Source organism: Nuphar pumila, chromosome 11 (assembly GCF_984573655.1).
Source record: "Nuphar pumila chromosome 11, dmNupPumi1.hap1.1, whole genome shotgun sequence".
Taxonomy (NCBI): Eukaryota; Viridiplantae; Streptophyta; class Magnoliopsida; order Nymphaeales; family Nymphaeaceae; genus Nuphar; species Nuphar pumila.
In genome coordinates, this window is record NC_143259.1 from 37,895,207 (window position 1) to 37,922,469 (window position 27,263).

General features: G+C 42.4%; 1 protein-coding gene across 2 annotated transcripts in view; it reads left to right on the plus strand.

The window, feature by feature from the left end:
* Positions 1 to 27,263, plus strand: part of LOC149822271 (RNA polymerase sigma factor sigF, chloroplastic-like) — a 63,912-nt gene that overhangs the window by 21,439 nt on the left and 15,210 nt on the right. The window contains exon 9 of one of the 2 annotated variants that reach the window (XM_089980903.1): positions 21,207 to 21,644. The exons of the other annotated variant lie outside the window; for it this stretch is intronic. Within the exon in view, the coding sequence (XP_089837029.1) occupies positions 21,207 to 21,494 (288 nt within the window). The 3' untranslated portion in view covers positions 21,495 to 21,644. Of the gene's footprint in view, positions 1 to 21,206; positions 21,645 to 27,263 lie in introns of those variants that run through there. 2 annotated transcript variants of the gene reach the window in all.

Genomic DNA, 27,263 nt, shown 5'->3' on the forward strand with positions numbered 1-27,263 from the left:
TTGTTAAGCTAAGAGGCTTGACGCGTTCTGCTTATGTACCAGCATTGCTGGGTTTTCCTAAACTACTCATGTTAAACATGAATAGTACTTATGTTTCTGGCTTATTTCGAGCCTCCTGAAAATTCTAATTATTGGTATTCCTTGTTTACTCCAAGGATGGCAAGAAACTCGAATGAAGGGTCTGCTGACGATTGGTTAGATCAGCGGGGATTCGTGTTGGATTCCATAAGTTCCCTAGCAGCGGCTATGCGAGACCAGATTCGTTCTCAAAGGGAACCAGCGCCCGTTTCTGAGCCGAAGCCGCATACCGCAGTGACGTATGAGAAATTCCTGAAGCTTGACCCCCCGACCTTCGATGGCAAGCCCGACCCAGACATGGCCGATCACTGGGTGAAGGAGGTGGAACGAGTGTTCGAGGTCTTGTCAGTGCCCGATGACAAGAAGACGTTATTCGGGACCTTTAGGCTGAAGGAGAATGCCCGCAGTTGGTGGGACATGGCCCGGAGTATGCAGTTTTCGGGAATTTCGCCCATTCCTTGGGAAGCTTTTAGAAAGGCTTTCTTGGGGAACTACTTCCCGCCTCATGCGAGGGAGAAGAAGAAGGTGGAGTTCTTGGAGCTCAGCCAAGGCAATTCGAGTTTGACGGATTATATCGCCAAATTCCAGCGCTTAGAACCCTATTGTCCCAACCTGTTCGCGGATGATCGCGAGCGAGCAGGAAAGTTTGTTCGGGGGCTAAAGGAGGGGCTCATGCATCGGGTCCTAACCAGCATGCCCTCGACCTTCTCTGCGGCAGTTGCTGCTGCCACCCTCCTGAGTGAGGCCTGGGAGCGCACTAAGAGTACACAGGGCAGGAGGCCACCCGCTACGGGTGGTGAGCCGAAGACACCTTCCGGTGACCCAGGCAAACGATCGTTCCTTCCTGTGAAGAGCGAAGGAGGAAGGAGACAATATCCTCCTTCGAAGCGTCAGCGGCCTCAGGGCAACCCTCCAGCCAGGCAGCAGACGAGCAATGTGTGCCCCAGGTGCGGTCGATCCCACATCGGGCAGGCGTGCCCGCTCGACACAGGCGGATGCCTGTATTGTGGCAAGATGGGCCACTACGCCCGCGACTGTAGCAAAAAGGCGGCTGACGACGCCAGGCAGACCAGCGGAGCACCTCTGCTCCCTCGGCCACCACAGTCCCAACAGCAGTATCAGACGCCGCAACCGCAGGCGAGCGGTCAAAGGAGGGCACCGGGACGCGTCTACTCAGCCAAGGCCGAGCAGCTGACCAAGGGCGACCTAGTGCAAGGTACCCTTTTTGTCGCTAACCAAGCGGCTTTTGTGCTTTTTGATTGTGGTGCCACACACTCTTTTATTTCGGTAAATTTTGCCGAGTTTTTGCGCGTACCTGTAAAACCCTTACATAATACCCTTGAAGTGTATAACCCGATTGGAAAAAATACTGTTTGTGCGACCTACGTACCAGAGTTGGACGTAGTCCTGGCAGATTGGCATTTACCGGTTTGTGCTATCCTGCTAGTGATGACGGAATTTGACGTCATCCTAGGCATGGATTGGCTGCACAAGTATCATGCCAAGATTTTTTGCAGAGATAGCAAGATTGTTTTGTCTCCCCCGGGAATGCCCAAGGTGGAATTCAAGATCGTGAAACCTGTTCGGGCAAGCAAGTTGATTTCGTCGCTGAAGGCGCAAAGCTACCTCAGGAAGGGATGCACTGCCTTTCTGGTTAGTGTCGTCCAGTCCGAGCCGACGCGAGTCTCGATGGGAGACTTGGAGGTTGTGCGAGATTTTCCAGACGTCTTCCTGGAGGAACTGCCAGGCCTTCCTCCACCTCGTGAGGTGCAGTTCAACATCGAGTTACTGCCGGGTACTGCGCCAATTTCTAAGGCTCCATATCGGATGGCACCAGCCGAGCTCGAAGAGCTCAAGAAGCAGTTGCAGGAGTTGATGGATCAGGGATTCATCCGCCCCAGCGTCTCGCCTTGGGGAGCTCCTGTCTTGTTTGTGAAGAAGAAAGACGGATCTTTGCGATTGTGCATCGACTATCGGATGCTCAACCAGGCGACAATAAAGAATAAGTACCCGTTGCCACGCATCGAGGATCTGTTCGATCAGTTGCAGAGGGCCAAGATCTTCTCAAAGATCGACCTTAGATCTGGGTATCATCAACTCAGAATTAAGGGAGATGATATCTCCAAGACGGCCTTCCGGACCAGGTATGGGCATTACGAATTTACGGTCATGCCCTTCGGACTCACTAACGCTCCTGCAGCGTTCATGGATCTCATGAATAGGGTGTTCAAACCCTTCTTGGACACCTTCGTGATCGTGTTCATTGACGACATCTTGGTGTATTCCGATAGCTGGGAGCAACATCGTGAGCACTTGAGGGTTATTCTCGAAACTTTGCGAAAGGAGCGTTTGTACGCTAAGTACTCTAAGTGCGAGTTTTGGCTCGAGGAGATCATGTTTTTGGGACATGTCATCTCCAAGGAAGGTGTGTCCGTGGATCCAGCGAAAGTCGAGGCTGTACTCAGTTGGCAGCAACCGAGGAATGTTCGTGACATTCAGAGTTTTCTTGGATTAGCTGGGTATTATCGAAGATTTATCCAGGACTTTTCTAAGATCTCTCTACCCTTGACGCAACTCCTGAAGAAAGAAGCTAGGTTCGTGTGGGACGACATGTGCGAGAACAGTTTTCTGATGTTGAAGGAACGTCTTACGACTGCTCCTATTTTGGCCTTACCTTCGGGTCAAGGCGGCTTCGTGATTTACACCGACGCTTCCGGGACAGGCTTGGGTTGCGTCTTAATGCAGAACGATAGAGTGATCGCCTATGCATCGCGCCAACTTAAAATACATGAGAAGAATTATCCGACTCATGATTTGGAGTTAGCAGCGGTGGTCTTCGCATTGAAGATATGGCGGCACTATTTGTATGGGGAGCGGTTCGAGGCTTTTACAGATCATAAGAGCCTAAAATATTTGTTCTCACAGAAGGAGCTGAATATGAGGCAGCGGCGTTGGCTGGAATTCCTCAAGGATTACGACTTTACCTTGTCCTACCACCCGGGAAAAGCGAACGTTGTGGCCGACGCTCTGAGCCGCAAGTCTCCCAGCGTTTCCGTTAATTTGTTATTTGCGGGGTGGAAGCTGATCGAGGATTTGATATCGTGGGAACCGTTTGCAGTCACTCCAGTTTCGATCAGTCTTTCCAGCATGGTAGCTCAACCTGAGCTATTATCTAGGATCTTTGTTAGTCAAAAGAGCGATGAGCAGTACGAAAAGCTGAAGGCTCTAGCGCAGCGGGCCGATACCCCCTTTCGTCTGAGTGAGGAAGGAGGTGTATGGCGTAAGGATCGTCTCTGGGTGCCAAAAGACCCTATTTTGAGAGATGAGATTCTCGCTGAAGCCCACAAGTCCAGGTACACGATTCACCCGGGCGGCACAAAGATGTTCAAAGATTTGCAGCGCAGATATTGGTGGAGTGGAATGAAGCGGGACGTAGCCGAATACGTTTCGAAGTGTTTGACTTGCCAACAGGTTAAGATCGAGCACCAGCGACCAGGCGGAGTGATGCAGCAGATGGAAGTGGGAGGACATCACGATGGACTTCATCGTCGGTTTGCCAAGGACGCGGAGGAAACACGATGCGATTTGGGTGATCGTGGATCGACTCACTAAATCGGCGCATTTCCTCCCTATTCGGCTCAGTCAGTCCCTGGACAGCTTGGCAGATCTCTATGTCAGGGAGATTGTGAGATTGCACGGTGTTCCTGTGTCAATCATCTCCGATCGTGACCCGAGGTTCACCTCCAGGTTTTGGGGACAACTGCAGTTGGCCTTGGGCACGAAACTGAAATTCAGCACCGCTTTCCACCCTCAGACCGACGGACAATCTGAACGCACGATTCAGACTTTGGAGGACATGCTGCGAGTGTGCATGTTAGACTGGAAGGGAGAATGGGACTCTCATACCGGGTTGGCAGAATTCGCGTACAATAATAGTTATCATGCGAGTATCGGTATGGCCCCGTACGAAGCTTTGTACGGGAAGCCTTGTCGATCACCTGTTTACTGGGATGAGGTTGGTGAGCGGATGTTAGATTCACCTATAGTGCTACAGCACTATACTCAGCAAGTACAGATGATCAGGGAACGTTTGCGTACCGCGCAGAGTCGGCAGAAGTGTTACGTTGATCGTCGACGTAGAGAGCTGGAGTTCTCAACAGGAGATATGGTTTTTGTTAAGGTATCTCCTACAAAGAGCGTTTTCCGTTTTGGGAAGAAAGGAAAGCTGAGTCCCCGGTTCGTCGGACCTTTTGAGATCCTGGATCGGATCGGTGAGGCGGCTTATCGTGTTGCGCTGCCTCCTCAGTACGCTCAGATCCACGACGTCTTCCACGTATCTATGCTGAGAAGATACGTTCACGACCCATCACACATCATTCATTATGATAATGTGGATATCCAAAAGGACTTGACGTTCGAGGAAAGACCAGTGGCAATCGTTGACCGTCGAGACCAAGTGCTCAGATCGAAGACGATTTCTCTTGTAAAAGTACGTTGGCAACACCATGGAATAAATGAATGTACATGGGAGCCCGAGTCGGATATCAGGGAAAAATACCCTGACTTGTATTTTGACCAGTGTAAGGAATAAAAATTTCGCGGACGAAATTATTTTTAAGGAGGGTAGGATGTAACAACCCGTTAAAAAAAAAAAAAAATGGTTAGGATTCGGGTCGGATCCGGACCCGGACCCGACCCGGACCCAATGGAGGCACCGCCTCCCTCGTGCCTTTAAAAAGATAAGGCAGGGGGGGGGTTTCAAATACGAAACCCTCCCCCTCGCTGTCTCTTCTCCCTCACCGCCTCCCGACTCTCCCTCGCTCGTCTGCTGCCGCCATTTGCGACCTCTCTCCGCCGCCGCCGCCGACCACCAGGTACGTTCTCCCTCCTCTTCTTCTCCCTTTTTTTTCCGTCTCTCTCTCTCTCTCTCTCTCCCATTCCTCCCCCCCCTCGGTTCTTCGTTGCACAGGGAGGGGAGGGCTGAGCCTCCTCCCTGCTTTCGTACGGCAGGCGAGGGGCGGAGCCCCCTCCCTACTTCCGTACGGCAGGGGAGGGGCTGGGCCCCTCTTCCCTGCTCTCTGCTACGGCAGGGGAGGGGTCGAGCCCTTCCTCCCTGCCCCTTTTTGTTGCGCCAGCAGGGGCCATCGGCCCCTGCCTTTCATTTGCCAGCAGGGGCCCATGGCCCCTGCCTTTCTTTTGCACCAGCAGGGGGCCATCGGCCCCTGCCTTTCATTTGCCAGCAGGGGCCTATGGCCCCTGCCTTTCTTTCGTCAGCAGGGGCATAGGCCCCTGCCTTTTGTTTGCCAGCAGGGGCCTATGGCCCCTGCCTTTCTTTGGTCAGCAGGGGCATAGGCCCCTGCCTTTCATTTGCCAGCAGGGGCCTATGGCCCCTGCCTTTCTTTCGTCAGCAGGTGCATAGGCCCCTGCCTTTTGTTTGCCAGCAGGGGCCTATGGCCCCTGCCTTTCTTTGGTCAGCAGGGGCATAGGCCCCTGCCTTTCGTTTGCCAGCAGGGGCCATCGGCCTTTGCCTTTCTGTGTGCCAGCAGGGGCCATTGGCCCCTGCCTTTCTGTTTGCTAACAGGGGCCATCGGCCCCTGCCTTTTTGTTTGCCAGTAGGGGCCGATCCCCTGCCCCTTTTGTGCGCAAGCCTATACCCTTGGTCGACAGACCCGGGGAATCTTTGGAAGCTACATCGTAATGGGGACAGATTATTACAATTGTTGATCTCCAGCGAGGAATTCCTAGTGAACGTGAGTCATCTGCTCACATTGACTACATCCCTCTTTGGGCGGCAAGGCTCATTTGGCCCTGCCCCATCCTTTTTGGTTTTGAGTCATTTGGGACTGTTGGCCCCAACTCTATGTATTGGAGAAGTTGAGTCTTTGCCTTGCTTTTGCTTTGTCTGGGCTTGCATGTTAATATCGCATATTCGCAGCTACGACGGATCTCATTCGCGCTCCGCGACCCGAGCCGTCAATTGTGTACGTCCGCAGACGTCGGCAAGCTCGTAACCCTCCAAGGTAGGGGAAGATTGTACGAAAGACTTGGATAATTGAATTAAGTTCAATTAAACTAAAAACGATCAATAAAATGAATATATATATATATATATAAATATATATATATATATATATATATATATATATATATATATATATATATATATATATATATATATATATATATATATATATATATATATATTTATACGAGTATGCACTTAACTCAAGGACGCGGTTTCACGATCCTTGCCCTTTACCTTATGTCAGTCTATACTTGCTATCGTGTATCACGTCGAGATCTCGTGTTGCATTCTTGCTTATGGTTTGTATGTGCCGTCACGCATCGTGGCGAGGTTCAGTGTCGCACTTCTGCTTACCGCCTTTACCTTGTCGCCGCGCTTTGCGCCTAGGCTCTTGTTTTTGTATGTATTATTACTGCTTTGCTATTGCAGATGCCGCACAGGTTTTTGCTCTTTGCATATGCCTTAAAGGCATCCTCAGGCATTCACCTCTCTCTCTTGCGACGAGAGTTGAGATGGGAGCTAGCGTTACATCCTCGTCTAAGGAGGGGGATACCTTGCAAGGATCCTGACTCCTTAAGTATGCAGTCCTGCAGACGAGTTGGAGGTTCTGTTGAGAAACATGTATCCCGTCTATCGAGGCCGGTGTCGAGTCATGCGAGGCATGTAGATACCCCGATAGCGGATGAGGTTCTAGAAAATCGCAGGCATAATGTTGGCACAAGGTACTGCTGTTTCAAAGGATATAGTAAAGTTGATAAACTTTACATCCTTGTGAAACACTCCTGTTGAGGCTTCTTTTGAGGAGCTATACCCCCTTCATCCTAGAGTACTTGTAGTCGTGCACGACACGTCTAGTACTGCGATGATCGGATGAGACGGTCGTGCGACCACGAACAGTGCGAAATGCACAATGCTGAAATCACATAAATGGCCTCACATTCGCCTTCACAGGCAAGATGCTTGAGTGGTTTAAAGACTACAGCATAGAGTGGGTCGTTAGTTAAGCAACCCCTAACGTACCTGTTCGTTTCAAGTGGTCTGTCAAGGGAGAGGACAGGACGGTACAAACTCCAATGGACAGGTTGTTAACAACCACCCTACGGGCAATGATCCGACCTCCCCAGTCATTGGAGTTAGGGGAAAGGGGCTACAATAGTTAGCTCAAAACTTCTGCAGAAGTTGGATGCATCCGTGGCACTGCCTCCTTCGGGGAATCCTCTCTCGGCTAAAGCCGTCCCTCTGGAGCGGACTCAACTAGCTTTTCGGGTTATTCAAATACATAGAATAACAGACGCCCGAACTAGTCTCAGTTGTTTCTACGTTTTGCCTGCGCGTACCCGCGGGCCAGTAATATCGAAACATAAAGTCTGTTCACACTGGTTGTTGAGTAGTGAGACTCACTTGCACTCGCTTGCACTACTGACTCACTTGGACTCACTTGCACTCGCTTGCACTACTGACTCACTTGGACTCGCTTGCACTCGCTTGCACTATTGACTCGCTTGCACTACTGATTCGCTTGCACTACATACGCGTTTGCACTATTTATCTGCTTGCATTGCTTACCTGTTTAACTGCTTATCTACTTTAAACTGCGTAACCTACTGAATGAAATGTACATAATTCAGTTTCCTTGTAGTCTATCTTGTGCACCTACTAGTTTCTTTAGCGAAACTAACCCAGTCTATGGGTACAGGTGATGAATAGGCACTTCACGGGCGATGGCGCGATGGCAAGATGGTTTCAAGACTCTCTTCTTCCTGCTCTTAGCTCGCGTCCTGATGTTTTTGGGTCTTGTAATGGATTTTCCTTGGGACATCCGAATTTTGTACTTTTGGAACCTTCTTTTAATGAAAGTGCCTTTTTCAAGTAGCATGGGTTGTATGTTTTGGTTCTTCAGCTAACGTGCCCAAAGTGGTCAACTTGCCTTTCTAAAATTAACAAAAGGATGGGCTTCCGCTTATTTCTTAAACCAACTCTGAAATAAAGAGATTCTTTTAGTCTCTTGCCTGTTTTATGAAAGGTTTGAAAGTTGAAATTTTGGGGCGTTACAATCCATCCAGAGCTTGATGAATGAGATCTTCAGATCCCATCTAAGGGATTTCATCGTAGTATTCTTCGATGATATTTTGATTTACAACAAGACTCTTTATCAAACGGAGCAAGTGTTCCTTTGGACAACAGAAAGTCCAATATCTGGGCCATGTCATCAGTCAATAGGGTGTGGAGGTCGACCCTAAGAAAATAGAGGCTATGAACACAGCCTCTTCCCCAGAATCTCAAGGCTCTACGAGGATTCTTTGTACTGACTGGATATTATAGGAAGTTTGTAAAAAATTATGCCCAGATCAACCAACCTCTGACTATGCTCCTAAAAAAGGACACCTTTAAGTGGGATGAGCACTCTACCATGGCCTTTGAAGCTCTCAAACATGCCATGAGTTCTACCCCAGTGTTGGGCTTCTTAACTTCCACCACATCTTCATTGTGGACACTGATGCTTTAGGAGGAGGTGTTGGGGCAGTTCTATCCCAAGATGGCCATCCATTGGCCTACTTCAGCAAGGTTCTGCCAGAACGTAAGAAAGGGCTGTTGACGTATGAGAAAGAGTTCCTGGCCATCAACAAATGAAGGCTTTATCTCTTGGGCAGACACTTTGTGGTCCGGACTGACCATAAGAGTTTGAAGTTTATGTTGGAACAACAGATCTCTGCACCCACGCAACATAAATGGATTTTCAAAATTTTGGGTTTCAATTTTGAGATCCAGTACTAGAAAAGCATTGAAAATTGGGTCCCAGATGCCTTGTCCTGTAGAGACGAACCTGGATCGAAAATGCACATGGTCACCAAAATCGGATGTCCCTTTTTGGAGGACTTGGTACAAGAGTACTTTGAGGACAAGGAATTGTCAACACTAAGAGACCAACTCTGAATCCAGTCCAAGGCCAATTATGAGGTCAAAGGAGAACTGATACTATATAAAGGTTGGACATTCCTGTCCAACACATTCAAACTAGTCCCCCAACTCCTAGAACATTTTCATGGCTCCTCAACTGCTGGACACAAAAGGTTTGAGAAGATTTATTACCGGATCAACAGAGAGTTCTACTGGTCAGGCATTAAGAAAACAATGAGGGAATGTCTGTCAGTGTGACACTTGTCAATGTGTCAAATATGAGACAACTTCACCAGTCAGGTTATTGCAACCCCTTCTGATTCCCATGCAGGTATGGGAAGAAATATCTATGGACTTCCCCCAGCCAATGGGCACTCTACGATTTTTATGGTGGTGGACCGACTCACTAAGTACGGTCACTTTATTGCCTTAGCCCATCCATACACTGCCTAGATCGTGGCAGACGCCTTCGTGAATCACATACTCAAGCTCCACGGAATGCCCCAGATCATTGTGAGTGACCGAGACTCTGTGTTCCTGAGTACCTTCTGGACGGAGTTCTTTAAACTGCAAGGCAGCCAACTTGCCATGAGCACCTCTTACCATCCCCAGACAGATGACCAAATGGATGTCCTGAACAAATGCTTGGAAACATACCTACGGGCTTTCATGGGGGACGGACCCAGACAGTGCATTCACCTTTTACCCCGGGCAAAATGGTCATACAACACATGCATATACTCCTCGATCCAAATGACTTCCTTTAAAGCCCTGTATGGACGTCAACCCCCATCCATAGTCCAATATGCAGATGGGTTTGACAGAACGGGTTCAGTCAACTGCGTCCTCCTGGAACGGGACCGGTTCCTCAGGAAACTATGCTTGTAGCTGCAAACTGCTCAACATCGTATGAAACAACAAGACAAGAGAAGGCATGATAGGGAGTTCCAAGTAGGAGATTGGGTTTTACTTAAACCCCCTCTCCACAGACATATCTCTTTAAGGAAAGCTAGGGATCACAAACTCGCCCCGAAGTTCTACAGACCGTACCAAATCCTGGAGCGGATCATGAAGGTAGCCTACAGACTCAAGCTTCCACCTGAGGCCTAGGTACCGTCACGAACAGAAATGTATGCCTTGATGTGCCACTTATGTGCAAGAGAACACTTAGAGAATATGACCTCTTATGGGTCAACACATGAAAACACAAGAATGAGCCACTAAGGGCTGAGAACACACATAAAAATAATGGATATTATTGGGGAATAATCCCTTTGAGAATACATAACAAGAGAGAAGGGTCTCACCCCTTTATATACAAAGGAAAGGCCTCTCATTTCCTACTTTTATGCCTCATTTCCTTCTTTTGTGTTTATTCTTCTATTTAAGTTTTGTATTTTTGTTACTTGGATTTTCATCTCATTAGTAAAGTATTTTGGAGAGATTCAATTTACCTTTCTTTGGCGTACCACTTGTGGTAGGATTGGCTTCTTCTTAGGAAGAAGATTAATCTCCTTAGGACTCTTGCCTAAGGAGATCTCCCTCTCTCACGCCTCTCCTTCCCTCTCATGCAACACTCTCTCTCCCTCTCACGCATCTCCCTCTCCACACCACTGCCGCCCCTTGCAAGCCGTGGCCTCCTATTCGAGTGTGCAGCCCCCCATCGGGTCTGTATCATCTTGTTTCATGTCTTTGATCAGATTCCCTCTTTCCTCCTTTTTTCTTCCTTGTGGAAAAATGTGTTGTATAAGGCATAACTGTTTCTGGATCTCTAAATCTTGGTAGCATGATCCTTCAAATCATCCTGCTACTTGCCATATGTTTTAGGGACTTGTGTATAAAATTAAGAGCAAAGATGCTTCTGATGTTGCTCCTGTGTGCCCTTGTGGCTACTATTGGTGGAAATACCTTGTTATGTGAAAGTAATTATGATTTTATTGATGTTCATTTATCCCTTAAAAACGTTGAAGACTAGCTAAAAGGAAACAAAATTGTCAAAACATGAGCTGTACATTTAAAAGAAATGGTGAAAAACATACGAGCAATGGCAGGATGCTTTGTGTGCTCATATTGTTGGAGCCTCTTTCTCTCTCTCATGTGAGCCCTCTCCCCGACCTCTCTTTACAATAATAAAATCTCACCCACGGCTACATTACCAAAGAATGCCAGTGGGCTTGGAATCCATATGCCAAAAATGATAAATGAAGCCTTATTGGCAAAACGGTGGGCCCTCATCCATGAAGATAAGATCTGGACCAGGTTGATTAAAAGCAAGTATGGTTTGCAAGGGTTGCCTTGAAGATGGGAGTTTATTGGTAGCTAGAAGCACAAGTCTAAAATGTGGATTGATTGGACCAAGGTGTTGGATGATTTTAAGCAATTCCTTAGGCCCCAACTTGGTGATGGTTGCTCTATAAAATTTTGGACAGATTGTTGGCAAAATTAAGACACCTTAGGCCCTTTTTAGATGATGGGCAAAACTTAGGTTTTGCCTAAAAACTAGGTTTTTGGCAAACCTAGTTTGCCAAAAAGCCAGCCTTTTCAATTGGTCACAAAAAAAAAAGTAGGAAAAAACAAGATTGACCATTTTCTAGCGCGGCCAGCAGCTGAGAAATGGCCGAATTAGTGTCGCCCTCATTGGCCAGCAATGGCCTGGCCATTTGTAGTCAGTGGCTGGTTGGAAAATGACCATCTAACCCAAAAACTTAAAATAAATAAAGTTAAAAGAAGAGGAAAATATGGTCAGGCATTTTTTTTCCAGCCACCAGTAGGAAAATGGCTTGGCCAGTGTCACCCTTGTTGGGTGACACTGAACCAGCCATTTCCCGGCTAGTGGCTGGTTAGAAAAGGGCGGGCCATCCCAAAAACTAAGAAACATGACAAAAAAAAGAGAGGCATGGCTGGCCATTTTTCGGCCTGTGGCTGGCCAGAAAATGGTTGCCCAACCGTAAAAAGAAAAAAAAAAACTATAAAAAGGGTGATTTCCAGCCATTTTCTGGCTAATCAGGAGGAAAATGGCTGGCTGGTATGATCCTCGTTGGGCAGTACTTGTCTGTCCATTTCCGGCCAGTGGTTGTCTGGAAATGGCTGCACACAAGATACGGGTGGGGGAGACAATTCATGGTGGAGGGGAAAGAAAGGGAAAAGTGGGTGGGTGGGTGGGTGGGGGGGGCTGAAATTCAAACCTGAGTTGAAAACCCAATTTTTACCCAAAACCTGATTTGGTGGTGTCCAAACAACCACCAAACCAACTTTTGTGGCTAAAACATGGTTTTGGGTGTCATCCAAACGGTACCTTAAAGAACCAGCAGTTAGTATACCCTTCGTTATACAACATCACTCATGAGTCCTACTGTTCAGTGAAGCAGTGGTGGCAACAAGGTTCTGGCGTCACTTCTAGAATGAATTTCAAAGATGCTGAAATGGATGAATGATTCAAGCTGTTAAATTATGTATATATAAATATATATATACATATACTTATATATATATACATTAGTATATATATAAGTATATATACGTATATATGTATATATACATAATTATATAGCTTTTTCCTGTTTTGTATAAACCAAAAACCTGATAGGGGTGTTTTGGTAATTCCATATGTACTTTTTTGTTTTTTACTTTTCTTTCTTTTTTCCCTTTTTTCTTTTTCCTTTTTTATTTTCTGTTTTTGCTTTTTGGAACCATAAAGGGGCCCCACCCATCTAGTCGTTGGGGCCCCAACAGTCATATTTATGACCGTTGGGGCTCCCAACGACTAGAAGGGAGCCCGCTTTATGGTCCTTCTAAAGTGCTCTCCTCCTCTATATAAAGAGGAGGTTCCCCCTTGTAATTGTATGGGTTTTTACACCCTTCTCTTCCTTTCTTCAATAAATCCAACTTATGACTTTAAGTCATTTTCTGTATTTTTGAGTTTTTGTGTGTGCACATTTGGTGTTTGTGTTCTTGGCTCTTGTAGTCACTCTTAAAGAGTGACTTTTGCCCTATTGGTGCTTCCGCCTCTTTTCATTACATGGTATCAGAGCTCGGTTGGTGATTGGGCTTTTCTTTTATCATCTTGGAAAGCGTGCCTCTCAAAGTTTTGAAGAAAGGAAGTATATTTGGTGCCGATGGAACGTGACTCTAAAGTGGAGCTCTCTTTCAAGCTAAATGGGTCCAACTATCTCATGTGGGCCTCCGCTATGGAAAATCATCTAAGAGGTAAGAAACTTTGGGGCTTTGTTATGGGAACTACTCCCGAACCCTCTCTTGTTCTTACCAAAATTGAAAATGAAGTTGAAAAGGCTTTAGATGGCGATGAGCGCATCGAAGCCATTAATGAACATCAATCCAAAATCGAGGATTGGGAAAGTAACCATGCCAAAATTTTGGCATGGTTTATGAACAATGTAGATCTTAAAAATTGTGCTAATATTGCCAAGTTTAGAAGGGCCAATGAGGCTTGGTTTTTCTTTAAGGGTATGTATACCCAAAAGGATCTTGCTCGACAATTCTTTTGTCAAGAAAAAATTCGTTCCACCAAACAAATGGATATGAGTGTCCGGGACTATTTTAGCTCTCTAACCCCTCTTTGGGATGAGCTTGCCCTTCTTGAGCCCAAATGGGTTGCTCCACAAGATATTGAACTAAGAAGGGAACAAATTGAAAAGGAGCACTTTTTTCAATTCCTTCATGGACTTCGCCCGAAATTTGAACAAGTGAGGGCATCTCTTCTCCATAGAAGCAAAGCCCTACCTATTGAAGATGCTCTTGCCGAGGTATGTCAAGAAGAAACTCGACTTGGCTTGAGCATTAGGAATGATGAGGTTTTGGCCGTTAATAGGCCCGGATCAAATGTTAAAGCATATAGACCTCCCCACTTTAACAAAAATATCAATGGGCCTAGAAAGGGAATCATATGCCACTATTGTAATGAACCGGGGCACATTAGACCGGTTTGTCCAAAGCTTAAAGGAAAGGTTGTTGCGGTTGGAGAAAATTCTCCAAAGGAAGAAAGTACCAAAGAAGGAGATATCAAAGAAACTCTTAATCATATCTCCGAAGTTCTCCAACATCTTCTCAAGTCTTCTCCTTCAACATCCGAAGCCGCCATCGCCTACTCTTCATCACCTCCAGGTATGTGGATACTAGACTCTGGTGCTTCTTTTCATATGACATCTCATAAAAATTCCCTTTCAAATGTTTTTTCCGAACCCATGTCCTCCTATGTTTCAACGGCCGATGGAACGTCATTAAAAATTGAAAGTATTGGAACACTTGACTTCAAAAATTCTCAAAATTTTTTTGTTCCTAAAGTAAGAGTTGTTCCAAAAATTAATTTAAATCTCTTTTTCGTTTCCCAAATCACCGACCATGGATGCCAAGTCTCTTTCTCACCTAAAGATTGCATCGTGCAGGATCTCCAGTCAGGGAAGCTGATTGGGCAAGGCCATAGAAGGGGTGATCTCTATTTTATGGACTTTTTGACGCTTCCATCTAAGTCATCTTGCAATCTTGTTAAAGACAAAAGTATTGGAATTTGGCATGAGAGACTTGGTCATCCAAATTTTGTAAAAATGTCTCTCTTCCCTTTTTTGAACAATACTTGTAAAAACAATCACATGACTTGTAAAGATTGCATTTTTGGGAAATCTAAAGCTACTCCGTTTCCTCAAAGAAGTTATTTTACCACTCGGCCATTTGAACTTGTTCATTCCGATGTGTGGGGACCTTCCCCAATTTTATCTAAAAGAGGTTTTTCGTATTATGTGGTCTTTATTGATGACTTCACTAGATTTACGTGGATATACTTCCTAAGTCGCAAATCTGAAGTATTCTCTTTCTTTAAAGAATTTCATGCAATGGTTAAAAATCAATTTTTGGGAAATCTATCTATTCTTAGGTCCGATTCGGGAGGTGAATATATGTCTAATGATTTTCAAAATTACTTAAAAGAAAATGGAATTTGTCATCAACGTTCTTGTCCCAACACTCCGCAACAAAATGGTCTTGCGGAAAGAAAGCATAGGGACATAATAGAAACTACAAGAACATTATTGATTTCAAAAAATATCCCAAAATCCTTTTGGGCCGAAGCGGTTCTAACTTCAACATATCTCATCAATAGAATCCCTTCATCCTCTTTGAAAAATCTTTCTCCATTTGAAAAACTTTACAATATGTCTCCCGATTATAAAAGATTAAGAATTTTTGGATGTAAATGCTTTGTTTTAACTCGCAAAAATGATAAACTTTCTCTTAGGGCTATTGAATGTATTTTTTTGGGATATGGCGAAAAACAAAAAGGATATCGATGTTTTGACATAATTAAGAATAAACTTTATATCTCAAAAGATGTCACATTCCTCGAAGAAGAGAATGGTTTTTCGCATCAACCAAATGAAAATATTGACTATTCCTTTTTATTTGACTTGTTACCTCAAGAAAACATCATAGATGATCATATTGATCTTAATGAACCTCTTAATGAAGATCTTGTTGAACATCCAAATAATGATCAAAACTTAGAAGAAAATGCTTCAAGACAAATACAAGTCTACTCTAGAAGGAATGAAAGAAATCCTCCTTGTGCCCTTGAAAGATTTTCTCAAAGTGAGTCGATAGAAGAAACCTCTCAAAGAAGATCAAATCGCATTCCTAAGATTCCAAATAGATTTGTTTCTTATGACTCTTTTTTCCCTAATTATCGAGCATGTCTTCTTGCTCTTCACTCCTTTCATGAACCATCTCATTACAATGATGCTAAACAATATGCTCATTGGAATGAAGCTATGGAGCTTGAACTTAATGCCCTTAAAAAGGCGCAAACTTGGGAAATCATTAACCCTCCCAATGGCAAGAAACCCATTGGATGTAGATGGGTGTTTAAAGTAAAAACTAAGAGTGATGGTTCATTAGAAAGATATAAGGCTAGGTTGGTAGCCAAAGGTTATGCCCAAGAGTATGGGGTAGACTATGATGAAACTTTTGCCCTAGTTGCTCGAATGACTAGTGTTCGAGCCCTTATTGCTATAGCTTCTGTTAAAAGATGGCCCATCTTTCAACTTGATGTTAAAAATGCCTTCTTGAATGGTAATTTAAATGAAGAAGTTTATATGGAACCACCTCAAGGTATGAATTTAAATGGAAAAGTTTTAAAATTAAAAGACTTTATATGGACTTAAGCAAGCTCCTAAAGCTTGGTATGACAGGTTTAGTAATGTATTAATCAATTTAGGTTTTTCTTCTTGTTATACTGACACTGCTCTTTTTGTCAAAAGGACAAGTGACTCCATTATTATGCTTCTGCTGTATGTTGATGATATGCATCACTGAGAATGACAAAAAGGGAGTAAATGATGTTAAGTCTATGTTAAAAGATACTTTTGATATGTCTGACCTTGGTTATTTGAGATATTTTTTAGGAATTGAAGTGGCTTATTCAGCGCGTGGGTACATCTTATCTCAAATGAAGTTAGCTGCAGAAATTTGTACCAAATCAGGAATATCTGATGAAAAGAAAGTGGAGACTCCTGAAGTTATCAATGCGAAACTAAGACTTGAAGATGGTGTTCTTCTTGAAGATCCAACCCCCTACCGTCAATTAATTGGATCTCTCACCTATCTATCCATCACACGTCCAGACATAGCTCATGCGGTTCATGCAGCGAGCCAATTTCAGCACGCTCCTACTACGGTTCATATGGCGGCCGTAATGAGAATTGTGCGATATATCAAAGATACCATCTCCAAGGGACTCTTCTTATCCTCTTCCTCATCTCTGGAATTGACTGCTTTTACTGATGCTGACTGGGGAGGAAATCCCAATGATCAGATCTCAATTACGGGTCTTTGCATTTTTTTAGGTGAATCTCTCATCTCGTGGAGATACAAGAAGCAGCAGAAGGTCTCCTTATCATCTACTGAAGCTGAATATCGGGCTATGGCGATGACAACTATGGAGATTGTGTGGCTCAGAAGTCTTCTTGGTGACATGGGCGTTCCCATTTTCACTCCCACCAAGCTCTGTTGTGATAACAAGAGTGCGATATACATTGCCATCAATCACACCTTTCATGAGCGGACCAAGCATATCGAAATGGATTGCCATTATGTTCAAGACGAATATCTCAAAGGGACCATCACATTGCCATATGTCACTTCAGAGTATCAACTAGCTGACTTCTTCACCAAGGCGCTCCCAACTCCACGATTCATGTTTCTTCTTGGCAAACTTTCGGTCTTTTCCCCGTAAAGTTTGAGGGGGCATGTTAAATTATGTATATATAAATATATATATACATATACTTATATATATATACATTAGTATATATATAAGTATATATACGTATATATGTATATATACATAATTATATAACTTTTTCCTGTTTTGTATAAACCAAAAACCCGATAGGGGTGTTTTGGTAATTCCATATGTACTTTTTTGTTTTTTACTTTTCTTTCTTTTTCCCTTTTTTCTTTTTCCTTTTTTATTTTCTGTTTTTGCTTTTTGGAACCATAAAGGGGCCCCACCCATCTAGTCGTTGGGGCCCCAACAGTCATATTTATGACCGTTGGGGCTCCCAACAGTCATATTTATGACCGTTGGGGCTCCCAACGACTAGAAGGGAGCCCCCTTTATGGTCCTTCTAAAGTGCTCTCCTCCTCTATATAAAGAGGAGGTTTCCCCTTGTAATTGTATGGGTTTTTACACCCTTCTCTTCCTTTCTTCAATAAATCCAACTTATGACTTTAAGTCATTTTCTATATTTTTGAGTTTTTGTGTGTGCACATTTGGTGTTTGTGTTCTTGGCTCTTGTAGTCACTCTTAAAGAGTGACTTTTGCCCTATTGGTGCTTCCGCCTCTTTTCATTACACAAGCTATTTCCAATGTTAAAGTATGTGAATACTCCTACCAATAGCCCTGATGAGGTTATTTGGTGAATTAGCGATATAGTTAAGTATACTGTGGCTTCCTTCTATAGATCCTTGATGGAACCTAGTGTCCAGCCCTGGCTGATGAATACAATTTTGGGCCCTGGCCCTTCTCTAAGAGCAAGGATGTTTCTTTGGACAAGGTTGAACTTAATGAAGAAGGGTATTCAAAGCATAGTTGGCAAACCTGGCGATCCGACTCGGGAATCACCCGAGTCAGATCAGATCGCCCATTAACTGAGCCACTGATTAACCCCAAACCTGTTTTAGCCAAGATAGGGCGTGAATTGGCTGTGAATCGCCTGACTTGGCAACTGGCCGAGTCAGTCTTGAATTGTTCGATTCAGGGTTGAGACCATATGAACCGGTTCTGACCCGATTCTTCGAGTCGAACCGGGATTCATGCCGGTTCTTTCTGAGATGAACCGGTTTTGAAGTATACAAATTTTGAGAAGGGTCTCGACTCTCGATAGTCAACTTCTTCCCGCGGCACTTTCCAGTTGGCGAAGAGGAACCCTAGTGACTGTCAACGAGCACTGACGACCGTGCAACCACCAGCGCCACCGACAACCAAGTTCTCTCTCTCTACAAGGCAAGCCCAGGAGGCCCTCTCTCTCTCTCTCTCTCTCTCTCTCTCTCTCTCTCTTTGTGAGGCGAGCCCAGGAGTCTCTCTCTCTCTCTGCGAGGCGAGGCGAGCCCAAGAGGCCCTCTCTCTCCTTTGCATGGTGAGCCAAGTCTCCCTCTCTCTGAAGCAAGGCCCTCACTCTCTCTTTGTCTCATCTCTGTTGGGGGCCATAGTTTTTTTTTGTCCACACTGCAGGGGGTTTCTCTATATCGCAGTGTGCACGATGCACACTTTGGGTGTTTTTCACCATTTTGTGTACCGTGTGTGTGTGTGGGGGGGGGGGATTGTTTGGACAACAAATAAATCCTCACATTTAAGGGTTTTTCAGCTTTTATTTTTAATTATTAAGTATGCATTGTGCAGTTTTGCACATATGGGGATGTTTGCACAATTTTGTTTGTCTTTTCATTTCACAATTTTCATTATTGTTCTTATGTATGTGCAGATATAAGCTTATTTATTTTTATGCAGATATTTTGTAGTTTCTATTCTTTGATGCTTTGATTTAGTGAATTTGCTGCTTGGAGTTTGATTATTTGCATTTACATTGTAGAAAACATAGTGTTATATTCAATATTTAAAATATTAATTAAAAAAACACTAAAAAAATTTAGGTCCTAACCTGTCTGAGTTACCGAGTCGACCCACTGACCCGTGAGTCAAGGGTTCGGTGATCTGAGTCCGAGTCACTGGTTTGCCAACTATGATTCAAGGAGCTAGTATGTGTATCCTTTGTTATAAGGATGGAGAGCAGATCTCCCGCATTTTTGGTCCTATGACTTGTTCCAAACAATTATGAGACAATCATTGAACAACATACTCATGCAAAGATGTAATTGTTCCTGCATGAGAGATCTCCTATTTGGGCCGGCAATATCCGGAAGGATATATATTTGGAGATGCTGGATTGTAACAGCATGGTGGATGATATGAAAGGAGCAGAGTTCGAGGACATTCCAGGACAAGTGTACCCATGTTCTAATTTTGCAAAAAATGATTATGGCTGAGGTTTGCTCTTGCTCAAAGGCCAAACAGCCAAATTCAGATTTATCTTGGATTGCACATGTCTTTTCTTTCTCATGGTACTCTCTAGCTAACATTGATGGATGATTCTTTGTCACACATTCAGCGATTCTCTGTACCTTTCTGATTTAATATTATTTCCCTTTTCCTCAAAAAAGAAAACCTCACCCATATATAGAAATTAATAGACCTATCATTAATATATTAAATTACTGATTAATTATATATTCTTAAATTATGCTGTGGACAATTGATTGGAAATATACCACTTCAATGGCCTTCATGGAAGCTCCCCACCTTTGATTTCCTGAAGTCCCAAATAGGTTCTCATGTGATGATTATGTCTATGGGGTGCTCATGGAATCTCTGGTTATGTTGAAAGTTTTTTTATCAGCATATCCTTGATAGCATGTCATGATCAGGTTTTGGTAGCATCAATTCTCCAGTTGCATATTGTGATGCTTGCTGCAATTATCCACTCATTAACTAGGTTCTGTTTCTCTTAACAGATGTTCTAGTATGTGTCACCATATGCAACTGGAAATTTGTGGGTAAACTAATATATGGAATAGCTATTAGTTGTGAAGCTTGTGAGGATTGCTGTTGTCAATGATTTATTTTTCTTCATCACCGGAGTTACAGGGTTCAATGCTAATTTTTCTGCATGTAGGCAACTCTAAGGTTCCCAAAGTACGTAAGCTGTGTTGCATTTCCACACTGCTTAGAATGAGCATAAACCAAGTCTAATAATTTGTGACCTGTGACCATAATCTCATTCTTCAGTTTGACCCATAAAAGATGGCAGCAGTTGACAGGTAAATCATAAAGAACCACTGAGATAGGTTGTGTTTTGACACACAATTGTATGCATCCATCAACAAAATCAAAGCAACTGACTGCAAGTGATGTGGGTGGTCCATTGGCTGGGGTGGTAATAGGAACTTGGTTGATATTGAGATAATATGTTGTGGTGGACTGTCATCAGGAATGTGATATCAAAAAATAGCCACCAAGTCTCTCTCTCTCTCTCTCTCTCTCTCTCTCTCTCTCTCTCTCTCTCTCTCTCTCTCTCCAGAGGCACACATAAATCTCACTTTTGGACTAGGATTGAAATGCAAAGCTATATTAGTACAAAAGAAGGAATGATTACAATGTTGATGATAAAGAACAGTCAAACCAAGTGACTCTCTTCAGAGTCACACACAAGTCTCACTTTTTTAGTACAAAAGAAGGAATAATTGCAATGTTGATGATAAAGAACAGTCAATCCAAATAACTCTCTCTCTCTCTCTTTAGAGGCACACATAAATCTCACTTTTGGGCTAGGATTGAGAGGCAAAGATATATTAGTACAAAGGAAGGAATAATTGCAATGTTGATGATAAAGAACAGTCGATCCAAATAACTCTCTCTCTCTCTCTCTCTCTTTAGAGGCACACATAAATCTCACTTTTGGGCTAGGATTGAGAGGCAAAGATATATTAGTACAAAGGAAGGAATAATTACAATGTTGCTGATAAAGAATAGTCAAGCCAAATTCTCGCTCTCTCCATATGGCAGCACACGTGCACACACTTGCATGTATATGTTGATCAGTTGACTAGATTTCATTGTGCTTATGGACATTTACCCCTGCAGGAAGTCACTGCAGATCCAGGGGTTGAATGCCCAGAGATGAGCATTACTAAGCAGTTGATGAGGAATCACATCCGCAATCTACTCGGCATGCTGACCCCTAAAGAGATGAAAGTAATTAGATATCGTTATGGGATTGAAGGAGGCAAATGCCACTCGCTATCAGAGATTGGTCAAACATTGGGACTGTCGAAGGAGAGGATTCGGCAAATAGAAAATCGGGCTTTGGACAAGCTCAGGAAGTGCAATGAAAGCCAAGGTCTCGAAGCTTATGTACCTTTACTAGTGTAAAGGTGCTAATGTCAAAATACACAGCTCTCTCTATATTCATTATGTGCAAACGCTTATCTTGTCTGTACGATACCCGCATTTGTCTTTCTTTCACCTATGTAATAATGACAGAAAATTTAATTTGTATGTAATTATCTCTCTTTTGATATATCTTCTCGTTTTCCATATACGTGATTTTTGTTAGTATCTTTTCCTTTCTCCTTACATTAAATTGCACATTTTCCTGATTCAAAGGTCCTTATCAAGTGGGAGCTAAGGGTTCCATGTAGAACCTGAAATTAGTAAAAGGTGATCAGACCAATGAAACAAGCCAAAAGTGTTCTGCTGATTTCTTGATGGTGAGGGTGTCTAGTTTTCTTCACTTGGATTGTGCATGGAAGAAACCCCCCATCAAGCAGTTCCAAAACTTCCAATGGAATGTCTGAATTCTAATAACTGCAGTAACTACTCTAGCAATGGGAGAATATTGGATTAAATATAAGGTGAATCTGCACATCTTGACTTAGTTCGAGCTGAAGGATGCAACGATGTCTGCACATGGCATGTACGAGAACGTATGCTAGCTCCAAGAGTGACTCCACATTGGCAAATCTCCGCTGGAATAAGACGGCGTTGCAATTTGAGTAGGATTTTCAGAGAGATGTTGCTCCATGATGTCAAGAGCATCGGGTCCACTTTATATATTTGTATTTCTTTCAGCTGAATATTATGTTTTAGTTTGGGAAAGAAAGACAACTGGTTTGTAACCCGTTTTATAGTTGGAGTAAAATTGATAAAGCAAACGCCCAGACAACAATCAAGACCGGTTTGCTCTATAATCTAGCAAGAGCATCGATTCATATTTGCTTTAAGCTGGGTATTACGTTCAGTTGTTGACAACCGATTCAATAGTTTGTACATGCCAAAAATGATGAAGCGCTGTAATTAGAAATTTTATAGGTTTTTAAAAGGAATGTTATGTGAAAACGAGAAGAGGGTGGTGTGTGTTCTCCCCCGAAGACGGCCGTTAGCTACATCTCGTGTTTGGGGGTCCCAATCAGCGCCACGTATAAGAGCTCATGGAGCTCGTATCCCCGCATGTGTCGGCATCACTTAGCATCGGAATCTGGTGCGGTTGCAAAGACTTAAGTACTCTTTCCTGCTATTCTCGCCATGAAACGATGGTTCAAGAAAATTACAAAAATATCCTCCATTCAAAAGAAAGGGAAACGACAGTTCGAGAAAAGGACAAAAAAAGTCCTTCATCCAGAAAGTATGATGTTAACTCTTCAAAGTCCAAATGTTTCGTTTTCGCCCTAAGCAGTAAACTTTTGCGCCATCTGCTGTAACAGGAGCTCCCTTTGACAACACAAACTTTGTCGTCGTCTCGAGTCGAGGTTCCCGCCTTGTTTTTTAGCCTGTTTTACAACACATTGTCGCCTTCTCGTTCTTGCCTTGTGTTACAAAGCATTCCCGTGTTCGCGATCGACTAGTTCGATCATTGGTGGGCGTCATAGGCGAATTTGTCAGCCATTTCTTTTTACAGTCTTCTCTTCTTTTTCGTTGTCATTAGGCATTATGGAAGAAAGCAATGACACACAAACATTCCAACCAGTGCCATTAAGGCATCATGAGTAACTTTCCATGTCATCATGCTATCATTGAAGAACGTATGTTGTCTTGAGTGCCATTAAAGCATTGTTTTGTTACTGTAGGTGGATCTTGTCCTTTTGATGGTTGGAAACTTATCGATATTTGTAAGACGTTGGGGCCTGTTGACAAGAATGCTTGTTTACAAATGTGAAGAAGGGCCTCTACCCCATCCGGTATCCTCTATTCACTCAGTATATGCATTATATCTCAAATCGCGGTTTTAGTAACATACTACCGATTTGTGAGATATTGTTTTGTTTTTTAATATTGATTTGTTTGCTATTATGTTGAATTTCTGTATCAATTTGTAATATATTTTGCGATATATTTATCAATTTGTAAGATATTATATGTTTTGTAGTGTCGATTTGTAAGGTATTATGCTGAATTGTCGTATCGATTTGTAATATATTATGCGATATGTATATCGATTTATAAGATATTATGTGTTTTGTAGTATATATTTGTAAGATATTTGTAGAAAGACTTTTAAAATGTGTGCGTGCAAAAATACATTTTTACGCGCTTGCGGTTGCGATTTACGTATTCAAATCACTGCTCATTTAGCGATTTCTATTGAACTCGCTTCACAACATCGTAGATATAATTAAAGCGCTATCGTCAACACATATGTACTACACATCGTTTCTTTTATTGGCATGGTAAGTAACAACTCGATACATAGTATAAGCAAATAACAAACCGTAGTTGCTTTTATACTGTGATTCATTAAATCATTTCTTTGACTTGTTTAACCTTATCGGTATTCGTTGTTATATGCATCCTGAATAAATCGTAGTAAACATATGCACTTGCTAACGCAAAATGATATCTTGCTTATAACAGTGGTGAGCTTATCATCTGGTTGTAATGAAGATGATTCATCTCAATCATTTGAAAGATACAGAGAAGTGAACATATGTATTAATGACGCACCTGAAGAAGTGAACACGTGCACTAATGATGCACATGATAACAAGGGTGTGTGCATTGGATTCACTCTTGACTTGAATGTTCCAGCAGAAGAAATGCAATTCGATAATGAGGTAGACGATCCTGACAATACACTTGATAAAGGTGCAAGCACTGAAAATGTACATGATAGTATACCTGACTTTGTTCCCGTAGAAAGAATGCAGTTTAATACTGAGGATACTGCATATAAATGTTACAATGATTATGCCTTAAAATTTAGCTTCAGTGTTAGAAGGTTTTTTGGTCAAAAAATGCACAGGGTGTCATGGTGAGAAAGACATATGTTTGTTCTAAGGAAGTTTAGAAGAAATCAATTAGAAATCCAACAAGGATCATGCCAGAATCAAGATGTGGATGTCCAGCGAGAATGGTGCTAAGAAAACATTTGAATGAGAAATATGTAGTTCGTACTTTAATCAGTGATCATAATTATGATTTATCTGCTTCATTTATGACTCCTATGTTAAGGTCACATTATAAAGTAACTGTAGCGCATGCTGCAATGACTGAAATAGCTTATAGTGCCGACATTGCACCAATAAAGACATACAATTTGTTTGTGCACATAGATGGTGGTCGCGAGAATGTGTCATTCACACCTATGGATCTAAAAAACCACTTGAGAAGGAAGAGAACAGATAACATGAAGAATGAATAAATATGTTCTTTGGTTGATTATTTACAGAAGAAATCAAACATTGACCCTGGTTTCTTTAGTGCAATGCAACTGAATAAAACTGGATATGCTGTGAATATTTTTGGGCAGATTCAAAGTCAAGAGTAGATTATGAATGCTTCAATGATGCACTTTTTTTTTATATGACAGTGAAGATTAATACTGAACAATGGCCATTTGCGCAGTTTGTCAGAGTGAACCATCACTCACAGAGTTGTATATTAGGCGTCGCTTTTTTGTATGACCAAACCAAGGAAAGCTTTGAGTGTTTGTTCAGAGTATTTACACATGCAATGAATGAGAAGCAACCTGAAGTTGTACTTACAGATGATGATCACGCAATTGAGACTGCAATGTTTCATGTGTGGCCAGATGCACATCATCGCCTATGTTTGTGGCATATCTTTCAAAATGCAACAAAGAACATAGGACACATATTTAATCAGAAGACAAAGTTTGACAAAAAGTTTACAAGGTGTGTACTTGAGAGCATAGACGAGGTCACCTTTATGTCAGATTGGGAGGAAATGATTCAGATATACGACCTTGAAGATTGTCTGTGGTTACAAAATTTATATGCAGAAAAAGAGAAGTGGGCATTGGCATATGGAAGACAATACTTTTGTGCAGGTATGATAAGCACACAAAGAGTTGAATCTATGCATGCCATACTGAAGAAAACCATGTATTCATGTTTAACAATTTTTTGATTCATGAAACAATATGAATTATTTGTAGACGATCTAAGACAAAATGAGCTTGAACAAGATGTAAAATGTTTCAATACACGCCCTATAACATTGGGCATGAAATTATTGATGAGACCTGCAGATCTGTATACACTAACTGTATTTGAATAGATTAAGAAAGAGGTTATACATGTCATGAATTGCAACATAGAATGACTCGTGCAAACCGAGAATATGCACAAATACCATATTTTATGGGAGGGCAAAGAACATCAGAAAAGACAAGAAGCACATGTCACGTACAATGTTGACAACAAAAAAGTTGAATATACATGCAAAATATATGAATTCAAAGGTATTTTATGTCATCATGCATTAAAGGTACTTAATCAAGAGAAGATATAAGAAATACCTGAGTCATATTTAATGCAAAGATGGAGGAGACGCGCAAAGATTGAACTGCTGGATATGGATAATGTTAGTCAATCTGGGTTTGATGAGAAGTGCCACGTAGACTCCCGTTGCCAACAACTGTTTAGGTCATTTATGCATGTTGCAGATTTGGCATCAAAAAGTGAAGAAGCCTATGTATGCATGAGAAAAGCGTTAAGAGAGTTACTTGAAAATGTGTAGTTAATTCACCATCAGTCCGTTGCAACTCATGAATACCAGTCCAAGATAATGGGATCAAACAACGTAGGTGAAAATCATGCTTCCCTTGACACTCCTGAGAAGTTGCGCCGAAGCGTAAACAACATCTTCAATAAGTCAGGAGTGAACGTTGTTGATTATGATGGAAATATTCATCAAGCGAAGGGTATCAAAAGAAAACCTGTCTTTGATCGCAGTCGTCGGAGAGCAAATGATGCACTAGAATTGGTTGGCAAGAAAAAGTCTAAGAAACAACCAACCTCTAATCAAAAGCAACAAAGCCCTTCACATGAATAAGTATGTAAGATATTATATTGCTTCTCATGTAAATTGCATTACGTGAAGCTTATCAATATCTAACTTATGTAATTTTTAATATACAGCAATACCCTACAGACGTAATTTCCAACGTAACCTTCGATCCTCTCGACCAGATTTCTCGAAATGATAGCTTCAATTTTATAAGTCTTTTAGTATATAATCAATGTTGGGAGGATGTTTGCATTTCTTGTTAAACTTAATGCAGTGTCTTATATTTTTTGTTTCATGATAGGCTCAAATCAATTCAAAAGTGAGCTATGGAACACATGAATAACGTGTGGACTATTTTTAAGTATTACCATCAAGTTAGTTGTCATGCCTCTTTGCATGACCCAATTTCCACATTGTCAGATTTGTTAAGAGTTTAACAAAACATCAAAGCTCGTTTACTGAGAAATAAGGTACAGTGGGATGCCATTACTACTGAGCTCGTTTACTTGGAGAGGATGTATCCTCAGCTGCTCATAAACATTGTAACCAACTACTAATATTTTTTATATTTGAATGTGGTTATAAATAATGTAATTCATGTAAATCATGGGGATTTATAGTTATGAAGTTACAGCGACAATGATATGTCTTTTTTTTTATTTTCGAACAAAATCGTTTATATTCGAGAATCTAACTCATTTTTTATCGTTGAAGCAAAACCCAAAATCCTTAAACCATCTTTCCCAATCGCTCGTAAAAGCGATTAGAAAAAATCGATGACATAGACATTGCCCGTAATAGCAAATCGCTACACCATGTAGCCTTCATAGGTCATTGTGTAAATCACGATGGTACATATCGTTCACTTAGACAAAGCTTGTTGTCTAAAAGACA